A 12,777-nucleotide genomic window follows, 5' to 3' on the forward strand; every position below is an offset into this window, starting at 1 on the left:
AAAAAAAATAATTACTATTGTTTAGCCAAAAAGTGCACAGTTGCACAAGAGATGGAAGAAATATCACTTAATAATCACATTTGTGTTAAACTGAATTCATTATTTTTTATTTTTACAATAAAATAATTCGAATTTCAGTATTTATAACGACTTTTACAATCTCTGGATACATAACAAATAAGTGATCCGTTAAATATCTTTTGATTTATCAATTCTAGACATTAAAAGTTTATTTTTTTAGATAGACAATTTATCATTCTATTAGATGCAAAAATAAAAAATAGGGTGTTCCATTTAAATTTTAAAGTTACATAACTTTTAACAAACTTTTTAATTTATAAATTTTTACAAATGCAAAACACTAAAAAATTACTACAGCTTTAAATTCTGTACTTTCGTCATTGCAGAAATAAGAAAAAATTTGTTCTATCTTAGTTTTTGTGTAATAATTTTTTTAAAAGTACATGTTTTCGTCAAAAGAACGTCTTATTTCTAAAACTAAGCGAAGTCGACTAATAAAAGTTTAGCGTAAAACATTGTTTTAGAAGGCTACATCCAAAAATGCAAAGAAACACACGGTGTTTCATTTAAAAAAAACACAAGTTTGTATCGTAACTTATTTTTGGGACATGCTGTATGATTAAAAATAATTTTAGGTTAGTATCTATCAATGTCCTATACATTTTTTTTATTTTACTATTTAAAGGTCACTAATGGATTTTTTCAAGTCGCTTGAACACCCTGTATATTTTCTTACAAAATTTGGAACATACCTGTATATGATAAAAAAAATTTAATTCGCAGAAACACTTAAAAACAGCAGAAAAACAAAATGTTTCACTCAATTTTAACTGCGATTTTCTTAAAAACCATCTAATAAAAAACTTTAATGTTTATAAAATAGTGTAGTATTTAAAAAAATATATTTTTTTGTAAATAGGAATGACCAAGATTTGACACTTCACCCCGATCAAAGAAAAATATTTTCTTTAATAGATATTTTGAAAAAAGATTCTGTAACATTAATTGACTATCATTATCGTCTTCGTTGTGTTGCAACACTGATTACCACAACTTTGTGCGCTAATTATTGAATGGAAACGTACTTTTACTATTCAAATCGCCTACACATTAATCACTTGATTAAAAAAGTAACACTTAATTAAATTAGATCATTTTTCAACGAAACAGTAAGGTTGAAAGATGAAAAAAATTCAGTGTTGCACACGCAATGTCTATTATGTTGAAATAAGTAATATTTTTTCGATTCGAGTCGATTGTAGTATTAAGAAATGTTCAAAATTGGGTATAATTTGTTTCATTGTAAGATAACTACTTAACATGCCACACATTGGAATGCAAATATGTATATTGACAAATGTAGATCAAACAGAAGTTTCGAAAGTCGCTCAATCATTACAAGGTAATGCGTAATTAAATAATAACAGTTTTTCAGAGTGCCTCTCTAAATTCTTGTTTGTTTCAAAATTTCAATAAACAAAATTTCCGAGATTAATGATTATTTCCGGTTAGAGTTCTCGTTTACAGGCAAAAAACACAAATTCCTGTTTGTAGAGCTGCCTCTAATATTAATTAAACATAATAACACGATAAAATTTTGTTATAACTGAGATAGATTATTATACTTTAATGCCTACCTGTAGTTTATTTAATGATCCTTGAAATGGTATTATTTTAAAATGATGGAATATCCTCCGATCTGCCGTACTAAATATACAGGGTGTTCGGTTTTTATTGTTACAAATTTGAACAGGTAGAAGAATTTCCAATTTTAAGACAAAAGTGTCCTATGAATATGTATCAAAAAATGTTTTGTAAAGCAGCTACACCCTCTGGAAGGGGTGCGTTTTTTAATGGGGTTGTATCGAAAAACGCAAAAGACCTTTTTTTGTGAAAAACTATGGAATTTAGAATTTTGTTGTTGAAAGTGGCAAGAGATTTCAGCCAAAATAGTTAAGAGTACTTTTTATCCTAACCCACAGTTTAAAAAAATATACCATTTTCAACTTAATTTGCTAATTTTTGGGCCCATTTGCGTGAAATTTTACTTGAAAAAGACAAAAACAATGTCGTTTTTGACTCCTAATTTAGCTATTTTGTGAAAAGAATCAGTTTTGGCTCGAAAACGTTTTTATTCGCTTGAAAATAGATGAAAATAAAATAATTTTTGCCTAATTAATTTTTGGGCATGTTTTGATAAAAAACAATTAAGATTTTTACTCACAAATGGCAAAAAACACCATTTTTTATCTAATTATAAAATCTCGCGACTTGTTTGAGCAAAATGTCGCAAAAAAAAGTGCATTTGTAACTAAAAAAGTCAAAAATAATGTTATTTTTCAGTTTATTTGTCAGTTTTTAACTCAAAAACATGTTAAACGCTTTAATAGGTGCACTAACTTGGTGGTTTTTTGATTGTGAATGAATTTTTTTGAGCAAAAGTAGTTTTTTAGATCACCAAACTAATCCAATGAAACAGACCAAAATTTGAATTTAGTTTAGTGATTTTGTGGCCTATTTTAACAACATTTTGCAAAAAAAAGAAGTTTTTATTTGAAAAATGTATTTCACTGCTTAAGAAAGCAAAAATAGCACAACTTTTATCGATTTTTCAACTGGTTCAGACAAAATTTTGCAAAAAAATGCATTTCTGGCTGAAGAACTTTCTTAAACGCTTGAGAAAGTGAAAAATATGATATGTTTGATTTAATTTCGTGATTTTATCTTAAAAACATACTAAAACGTTTAAAAAAGCAAAAATAGTATGATTTCCGACCAAGCTTGACCATTTTTTTCGGTAAAAAACGCCACAAAACATGTGTAACATAAATATTAGAAATATTTTACTCAAAAAGGGTAAGTTGTATCCCTCCAGTTTAGGACGCCTCTGATTAAAAATTTCAACATAAAGGTAATCAACTGTACCAAATTTTGTCTTAAAATTGAATATTCTGTCACCTGTTTAAATTTGTAACAATAAAAATGGAACAGCCTGTATGTTCCTCGAACCAATTTCTCTTAGATTTAAACGAGGACAAACCCTAAAATTAGCCGAGGGCTAATTACCCTAATGAGATATAAAATATTTGATTACGTCACATCATTATTCGAATATGACGAGTCCATTTTTCAAGTCCGTTTCACTACAAGAAAACAAATCTCAACTAACATTTACTCCCCATAGAGTTTGACAACAATTCTATTATAGTTAACAAGCTTTTTATAAAACTCGTGTACAAGCAAAAAGATCACGTGCGCCACAGGGGGGGCAAATTTGGCGCGAAAATCCATCATTACGTAACGATTGGGCCAAATAGTGTTTCTTGAGAGAAAATTTAATTCGACACCGTTAGCCACTAATTACCGAGAAAGAGGAAGCTAATCTTCTTCGCATCGCCCAGAAAGAGACAGATTTACGATCCAGAGAAAGGTATTTCAAGGTTGCCTCGAGCCACAGGTGCAAAACAATGCGAGTGACACAAAGGTGGTGCAACTCGAATAGATGGGTTTGGATCAAGTCGGCGCTGATTTGCGCACTGACGACGAGTTTAATTGGCCTGAGATGAGAGGAAGAGAGCCGATGTAAAGGATGTTGAGGTCCGGTCACGAATCGGCCCACTTTTCTACAACGCTCTTGTTATTTATTTTACTTGTGCATAAGTTGTAAAATTTCTACAACACGATATTGATTAATATTTCATCTCTATTTACTATATGGCTCTCCTCGTTCGATTGGGCGCACCTTTTCTCTAATTGCAATGAAATAAATTTACAACTTCTTCACACTATGAAGTCTCTTGTTTATTTAAATGATGATTTAATTTTTCCTTGCATGCTATGTATGTCGTGGCGATATCCACTTCCTTCTTCTGCTAATTTACGGTAATAACAAAGCAGGCGAAATTTATGTGAAATATCTGCGCTTTTAGGAATTAATTTTAAATTACGAGTTCGAGAAAAAATTAAAAAAAATGTTGCAGTTTTGGTCGTAAAAGGCCCGCTTTATTAATCATCACTTACCGTGATTACTGCAATCAAAATCGTATTACCGATAATTTACCATGCTTACAACCTTGGCAATGAACAACTCAAACTAATAGTAAAAGTAAGAAATCGTATTATGTCAAATGGACTTCTTTAACACTATTGTCGAGAAAATGAAGAAATTGCTTCATGAGTAATCGAAGATTAAAGAAAATTAAACCGAGTTACGTAACGCTTTAATATCAAGTGATAAATGACTGTTTTGAATTGTTTAATAATCACTAATTATGATTATTTCATTTAATACCAAATAATTAATCTTCTCAAATGAAAAAAGTGATAAAATCTTTAATGTCATTTCATTTTCAACCATTAATAACATTGAATATTTAGGCCGTGTAAGCTGCATGGGCTTCCAACAGATGAATGCAGCTTAATTGCTTAAAGCCAGTTTCAGCTTCGAAAATTGCTGATAATAACCCTAATGACATTTTTATCGAGCTTTTCAACGGTTAAACATCCCGTTATATTTTAATAAAATTCAACGTAAAACCTACGTTGAAATAATACCAACAAAGATTCTAACAGTAAAGAAGTTGAGGAAATAATGTATCGTTTTGTTATAATTTAATTTGAAAGTCGGAATCTCGAGATAGAAGACGAGAAGTCATAAATCTGGATTTCGTCATTTATTATCAGTGAACTAACCAGTTTGAGACTTATTTTACACTGATGCTATTTCATTTGGTTATTGGTTGGGCAATATTTAACAGCATTTAAATAAAATGCAAGTTTTAATCTGGCATTCTGACAGATGTAATAATTACAAGTTTATCACTTGTAGAGTTTGTTTTCAGACGAAGATTATTGAAATTTGACACCTGTCAACACTTTACAGGTGCACAATGTGATAATTGATGATTTTTAATTGTCAAATAGACATATGCAAATTTTTTAAAAGATTCGTTGTGCAACTTCAACAAAAATTTCATAGTTACAGAGCGATTAAATATCATCTGCCTCTTGAGTTTTAAAGCCGTACATAGATTTTACGATTATTATACTTGAGACTATATTCTTCTCGTGCAAAGTTTATTGCTCTTTTAACACTAATGTCAGTGCTAGATGCTGGCAAAAAGTCGAAGCACAACCAAGAAAATATTAACAGCTTATTGTCTTCAGAAATCGAGTGTCAAAAGTGAACAAACACCATGGATATTCTATAAAATTATGACCAAAGACAATTAATTCAAAATGCCATAATTTAGACCATTATTAACAATTTTTGTTGGTAAATAAATTTTCGTATTCTTTCGTTGACTTCCGATAATTTCATTAAAATTTGTCGTTGACGAAGATTTGTGAGTTTTTATGAAATATGGGTCATATTTTGGATTATTTTCTCGTAGAATTGCAGAGAAAGTAATTATTATTTTATTATTATATTATTACTGTTGTTGATTTTTCTATTAGGTATAAAAATTTAAAACACACTTGTACCTATTTTAGACAAATATACATACAAGCAGTTAAAAAAATTAAAAGAGACTAGCAATCCTTTTAATACGTTTGATGAATTATTTTAAAGAATGTTTAGATTTACAAGAACTCTAGCACATGATTTTTTTTCTTAAAATTCCAGTTTTTTTCAAAATAGACAACTTATAGCACTAGTACATCACCTATAGTCCAAATAAAAAAGAATCGGCTTAAGAGAAAAGTTAGGTAGTTGATGGAGTGGGTGGTTGAAACTCATCTTCTTGTTAAATAAAAATATATGTTTTTCGTAATACATATTTATTTAAAAATAGCTTCAATTTTTTTCCACTCCCACCACAAACATTAAATTTATTATTAATTTTTTCCATGCCTTTTTTAGAACAATTTGTTTCTTCGCTACAAATTTATTTTTTTTTGAAACTGGGAGTCATTCTTCAACAAATTCTAATGTAGCTCAAATTGTTGATTCGTTGTTTTACATTTTTTCTTCTTTTGTCGATGCAAACCCTTTTTAAACTTTAATAAACTTACATTTTGACATTAATGACGTTTTTGAATAAATACTAGCGAATTAAAACATTGACGAAATCGTTCATGAACGAAAAATTAGAGAATAAGGGTTTTATATTCCTTGACAGCTTTGAAATGGATGCAATAAAGACAATAATTAAGTATTACACTGACGAAAAACAACTTGGTCTGAAAGAAAAGTAATTAGTTTCTGGCCAGGGGTAGTGCAAGCACCCTGGAGGTAAAAATGGGTTTGTACCTGCCATCGTCGGTGCAGTCAAAGAAGCAGTACAATAAAATTTACAATCGGTACATTACCGTTTCTTGTACTGAAAGTTGTACAGCAATAAGGCAAAAGAAACGAATTCGTGTCCTGAACAAACTGTAATAAAATCAAAAAGTTTTCGAGTCTTGGTTTGCCATCAGATTTCTTAAATTTCGTTTTTATTTTTTTGTGTGTTTACTTAGATAAACCTTGTTTTTGATTGATTTCTGTAGGGTACAAAATAATTTAAGGTCTATTTCAAATCTCTGCATTAAACTACATATTTATCTTTTTGTATTACCATGAAATAAGTAGAATAGTGCGATGTTTCAGTAGGGAAATATTTTATAGACGATAGACATGTAAAAGCTCTTGATCTGAGTTCACCTCTATAAAATTGATTTATTTTGTACTCAATATTAAAGAGTGCTTTTATCAACTAATTTTAGTAGATAACGGACTCCTTTTATCGTCAAGTGAAATAAAGTAATTTTTATCTACTGTTCATATTTCAAGAATTTCTGTAACCTTTTCACTCGTAGATAAACAATTTCTTTATCGTCTTATAGGTATTTGTCGTTTTATTTCATTTCTAAATGTTTGAAATTTAAATAAAAATACATACAATGAGCCGCCAAATTATGAAATAATTTTATTAAAACTGAAAATATTTTGTTTCTTATTAAACAATACACAATTTTCAACTTGAATTAAAATTTTGCACTTTTTGGTTTTTGAGTAATTACGTCATTTTTTTTTTAATGAAATTCTCTATTTTTTTAGTCAATTCAATAGATTTTTTTTATTGTCGAAATGACAACACCAGAATTCAAAAAATTAAATAATATCAACAAAAAACAAAATACAATTTTAAATCAAGTTGAGAATTTTATATTTTTTTAAAAGAAAATTGACCCGTTTGAACACTTTGTCGAAACAAAATATTTTTCAGATTTAATAAAAAAGATTATTCTACAGTATGTTCCCGGATTGAGTTTACAAGAGAAAAAAAAATTTTATCTTTGATTTTACGCCAAAACTGCAAAGGGAAAACATTTTTTGCTTTATCTGAAACGAGCAAATCTTTTATTATTCTAACTCAGTATATACAGGTTGCGCCAAAACTCGCGCCCCAGAGAAAAATGTCATGTAAAGTAGGAACGTGGAAAAAATGTTAAAAAAATTTTATCTATAAAAATTTAGAAGTTATGAGGGCTTAAATTTTGCACTTTGACTCTATTTATTTCTGTTGGAAAAATAATTTTCCAAGTTTTTTTGCTATAGGCTATTAAAAGAGGAAACAAGGAAGCTGTATGCTAAATTGTAACTCTGTTCAATGTTATTTGTGGCATTTATGGGCAAAATTTTTATACCTTTATTAAATAATTGTAAAAAAAAACATATACAAGATCATCAGTATCATTAAATAGACATAAAAAAATGTCAAATGTCAAAATTTTTTGACAGATAGAATTTTTTAAACATTTTTTTCATGTTCCTGGTATCATACCTTACTTGAAAATTTTCTCTGGGGCGCGAGTACTGGCGCACCTGTTGAAAAGTATATTTTTCTCTTGGTTTTGGAGTTGGAATATTTTTTTCTGTTTTTAAGTCCTATCACATTGGCGTTTTTATTATTTTGACAATGATATCACTTTGACAAATGAGTTTACGCAAGTTAAATAACAAAAATGTTTGTGAAAAACATAATTTTAATAAATAGGAACTCAAAGAAACAACTTTAAGATAAAAACCAAAGTCATTTTTAACAAGAACTATCATTATTTAATTAATAAATTAATTGTCAAAGTGACATAGTTGTCAAATAAATAAAACCGCCAAGTGATAGGAGTTAAAAAGCAGAGAAAAGCTATTCTTAGTCGAAAATCAAGAAAAAAAATAACTTTTCTTTTTACTGAATCAGAATAATGAAGATTTGCTTGTTTCAGGTGAAGCAAAAAATGTTTTTCTTTTGCAGTTTTGGCGTAAAATCAAAGATAAAAAAAATGTCCTCTTGTAAACCCAATCCGGGGACATTTAATTTAAAATTTATACATTAAATTAAAATATTTTGCATTGTTTTTTCTACATTCTAATTGAGAAAAACTTTGCATAAATAAATTTATCAATTAGTTCCTATAAAGAAAAGATTAAAATAGGTAATTTTCTGTAAAAAGTCATCATCACAAAGCAATGTAACTTTTTGTGATCTTTTCGAAGGCTACCACAGCATTATAATAGTTACCTAGTTGATGATATCTTAAAGATTTTGAAGATAATTTTCTTGTAACCATGCGCAACAATGTTCTTCCAAATAAAGTAAAGCGCATTAATTAACTTTATGAATGGGGCATCATTTGATTTCTCGACTATTATGTGGTGTTTCATTACGTAAACTACAAATACAGATGTCATTCAAGTCTCAAGCCCCAGCTGTTTCCGATGAAATACTCCCAGAAGCTTGATCAAAATCAAGTTATCTGATAACAAGAAGAGTGGATTTAACCTCGATTGCATTTCTGCACCGCCCTTGCATCAACAACACATGCCCCGACCCGGAGTAATTTTCAATCATACCAACCATAGATTATATAACAAGTTGGCCGAGAATTGAACAGGTATCTGCGGAGGCGGGGAAACACGGGGCTGCCACGTCCCCCCCTCACCTGCGATGGTCACTTGCTTGCGGCAACTGCAAACGTCAGTTTGCCCGAAGCCTTCTTACTAGTCAAGTTCTTGCCATAAGATGTGCCTGATTTAGTGCGTGTTGAATTTTTTTGGTAAGTGGAAAATGGACGCCAACCCCGACTCGCCGGACTCGCTGGCCAGCGACCAGCTGACCGTCGACCTGTTGAGTCCTCGTGCCAAGCGACGCCGAATCGACGTCGATAGACGCGACGGGACGCCAGACGTCAAGAACAACAACAACGACGTGGGATTCGTGCTCATGGACAACGAGAACCACGAGAACGGCACCGAGGACGACGAAGAAGTAGGTATTTTGCCGCAAAACGGGGCCTTGAAATTCCACGGGTTAAGGTGAAATGGGCTTGGCAACGTCGCATACCCCGCGGGAGGGTTTCCTAGTTAACCTGGGGCGAGCTACCTGCTCGGGTTCCCGGCGTGATCCAACGTTGAAGTCTCCGCTTTAAAGCGCTTTTTACCGACACTAAAACAATTTTAAACCAAACCAAACAAACCAATTACTAACTTTAATCATACAAAAGGTTTTGGCCAATTATTTTTGACTTTTAAACCTCGCCAAAATTTTTGCGGAGAGAGCGGAAATACTCCTCTCGTCAAAATTTCCCTGAACAGGTAGACACATTAAATTTTATTCCGTTATAATGCCATAAACCCAGGTAAAAATGAGGTTCTTATCTCAGATTATGGACACCTTTCCAGCTTTTCGACTGTATTTAAATATACCTGACATCAGTGTAAAAATTTTCTTGGGATGGCATTTTATAACAAAAGCAAGGTTTAAAAACACCTAAACACCCCCCCAACTTGCCACCAAAAGCTTCACTTTTTTATATTTAAATTTTAATATAAAAACCTTATGATTTAAATAAAAACATTAGAATTCTTTTTAAATCACACTTATTAACACAAATCATACATATACCGAGAGATCAAAATAATTTGTAATCATTTTTGGATCCGAAAACGTACAGTTCGGAATTAAAATTTCGGGCAGTACTGTCATTTCCATAATGTAAACTCTAAAACAACCTTTATATTAATAACCTCATTTTTACTCTTGTCATATTTATGTCATTTTGACTTATTTACTTTCCAAAATAGTGATTTTTGCATAATAACGGGTAGGCAGCAGATCTTAATTTTTCCTAAGACAGACAAATTGTTTAATTAACAAATTTAACAACAAATAAAAATAAATTTAATTGTCAAATATCAATCATGATGACAGTAAAAGGTAGTTTACAGTGAACTTTTTAAAGTGACAGAAAAATAGGTACTGACCGAATTTTTAATTCCGCAACTGTACGTATGTCTGTTTTTGAACTAAATAAAATGACAAGTCGAAAACTGCAAAATGGGCTGGAATTAGTCGCCGACGTATAATAATAAGACCGTTCTTTTTTGAAGGTAAATCATAAATTTAGTTAACTTTTTGATCATGGAATTTTACCTTTTCACTAGTCATTTTATTTGACGTTTCACAGACATACGTTTTCGGATACAAGGACAAATTATCTTGATCTCTTGATACTTCCTTAGTTTTTACTAATTTAAAAAGAAATCATCAATTGTAATTTTCTTTGGGCCACATCTTAGGTATTTAATTAAATTAAGTTTATATCTCTTTGAATAATGAACTTTACCAACTTGCTAAAACACCTTATACACAATTTTCAACTTGTTTTAAAATTCTACACTTTTTGGTTTTTGGTAATGACGGCAGCGACATTTTTTTTATGCATTCCATGAAAACCCCTATTTTTTTTAGCGAATTCGATAGATAATTGTCGAAATGGCAACACGAAAATATTATGTATTATATAATGTTTAAAAAAATATATCCAAAAAGTGAAATAATATCACTAAAAAACAAAGATACAATTTTAAATCAAGTTAAAAATTTTGTATTTTTTAAAAAGAAAATTGACCTGTTCGAGCATTTTACCAAAACAAGATATTTTCAGTTTTGTAAATAAGATTATTCTATAATTTTGTCGCTCACTGTATACCCTCATATCATTTAAATTTTTTTTAGATAGCCCCCCAAAATTAATTCCTGGATCCGCCCCTGTTTACACGAACTGAAATATGTCAATGGAATTATTCTTGCTGAAAATAACTGTATTTGTGAACTTTTTGTTTTATGGACTTGTATCTTATTCACTGTTGCTCATATGCAGAAAATTTTTATTTACATACTTGAGTACCCTTGAATAATTTACATAGATTATATAGGAATGAAAACATTAGTCTCTGTAACGAAATTGAATTGGAAAAAATTAAAATCAATATTTTCGCTAGACGTTCGAGCAAGATCATCAATTATGTCAATATTTAGTTTATAAATAATAATAGAAAATTATCTTCTCCTATTTAGAAGGAAAATTGTTGAATTTTTAACAAATGCGGATTTGATCTCAGTTTATGACTGAATTTATTTGCTTTTTATTAGGGTAATAAACGAGAAAATATGAAGTTGATGCAATTCCTGAATTGTAAAATAATTGGCTAGTAATTACAGGTTAATGTAAGATTAATCTTTGAATGTCTGATATTTTTGCGCGCAAAAATGTAAATCATTGACTTTCAAGGCTTTTCCGAAAAGTTATTATCTACAATTTTTTCCTGGTACATTATTATTTAAATTTTTTTAAAAAACATTGGTGTTTCATCATTTCCAATGAAATATTTCTGAAATTGAGACAGAATTTGTTTGGAAACTCTCCAAATTCTGGCAATTTATACCCAAAAGTGTTATTTAATGTGACCACGTCTCCAAAAATCTGAAGAATGCCTTGTCGAATTATCAACAAAAGAATTGATCAACTTTTTTTACCTAACATGATTAGTACCCACCGAGAAAATTAGGTGTGAACTATATAAGTCATTTTTAGTCTAACGTGATTAATATCTTTTGTAACTGTAAAATCTATTTTATTTAATAGGTTTCCATATACGGAAATTCAAATGAGGTAAAACCATGTGGTTACGTTTATCTTGAAATTAATGTTAACGAATTACATAGTTCCTGACTTGTACACTCATTAATAAGATCATTTTCGTACAAAGGAGCACACAAATTTATTTTTTTTACCAAAAAAAGTTTAATTAAGTTGCTAAAATTATAGCACAAGACAAATAACCACAGAATAATTAATTACCAAGTAAATTTTTTAGTAATTACGTCACTAATAATTATTTATATAATGACTACAATATTGCACCTGAGTGGATAACAAAGATCTTTCAAGTACCTTTTATTGAAATTTTAAATTCCTACTACATTATTCTGACAACGTTTCAAAGTTCATTTTATGTCAAGAACTAAAGTACATACGTTATATTATAATACGTGCTACTTACAGCTACCAACAATAATTCATTCATAAGTGAATATGTTACTATTATTTCATTGGTTTTAACAATATCATGTTTTATTTTTCTTTAAATTTTTATAAATAGCAATAAAGTGTTTATTTCGCCAATTTGCTGCAAACCGGAAGCGTGTGTCTGTCTTCAGCAGGACAGGTCGGGAGTTGAATTCCGGAAGTTCGTGTTTGTCGGAGAGAAATGTTGATTGCTTCATTTTATAACGATGCCCGGGGGCTCTTAGGGGTGTATTCATTGCCGGTAGCTGTTCTCGTGCGCCTGATGACTGGGCAGTGCTCCAAGGATGTGCCTAAGTAACAGCTCCGGGCGATGCGTGAGGCGTGTGCTCCGCATACTGCCTTCCGGGTAACCCTTGCTCCTGCTACCATGCATTTGCTGCCAGCAGTTATTCATTCACACTC

At 30.4% G+C, this 12,777-nt stretch overlaps 1 protein-coding gene across 2 annotated transcripts in view; it reads left to right on the plus strand.

Annotated features, from left to right (window-relative positions):
• The window catches only part of LOC123010850 (transcription factor AP-2-epsilon), a 64,838-nt gene that overhangs the window by 21,136 nt on the left and 30,925 nt on the right, over positions 1-12,777 (plus strand). The window contains exon 1 of one of the 2 annotated variants that reach the window (XM_044408010.1): positions 8,998-9,272. The exons of the other annotated variant lie outside the window; for it this stretch is intronic. Within the exon in view, the coding sequence (XP_044263945.1) occupies positions 9,072-9,272 (201 nt within the window). The 5' untranslated portion in view covers positions 8,998-9,071. Of the gene's footprint in view, positions 1-8,997; positions 9,273-12,777 lie in introns of those variants that run through there. 2 annotated transcript variants of the gene reach the window in all.

This window comes from Tribolium madens, unplaced genomic scaffold (genome assembly GCF_015345945.1).
Source record: "Tribolium madens isolate multiple individuals breed KSU strain unplaced genomic scaffold, Tmad_KSU_1.1 Scaffold_91;HRSCAF=231;Tcas5.2_LG7, whole genome shotgun sequence".
In the NCBI taxonomy this organism is placed as follows: Eukaryota; Metazoa; Arthropoda; class Insecta; order Coleoptera; family Tenebrionidae; genus Tribolium; species Tribolium madens.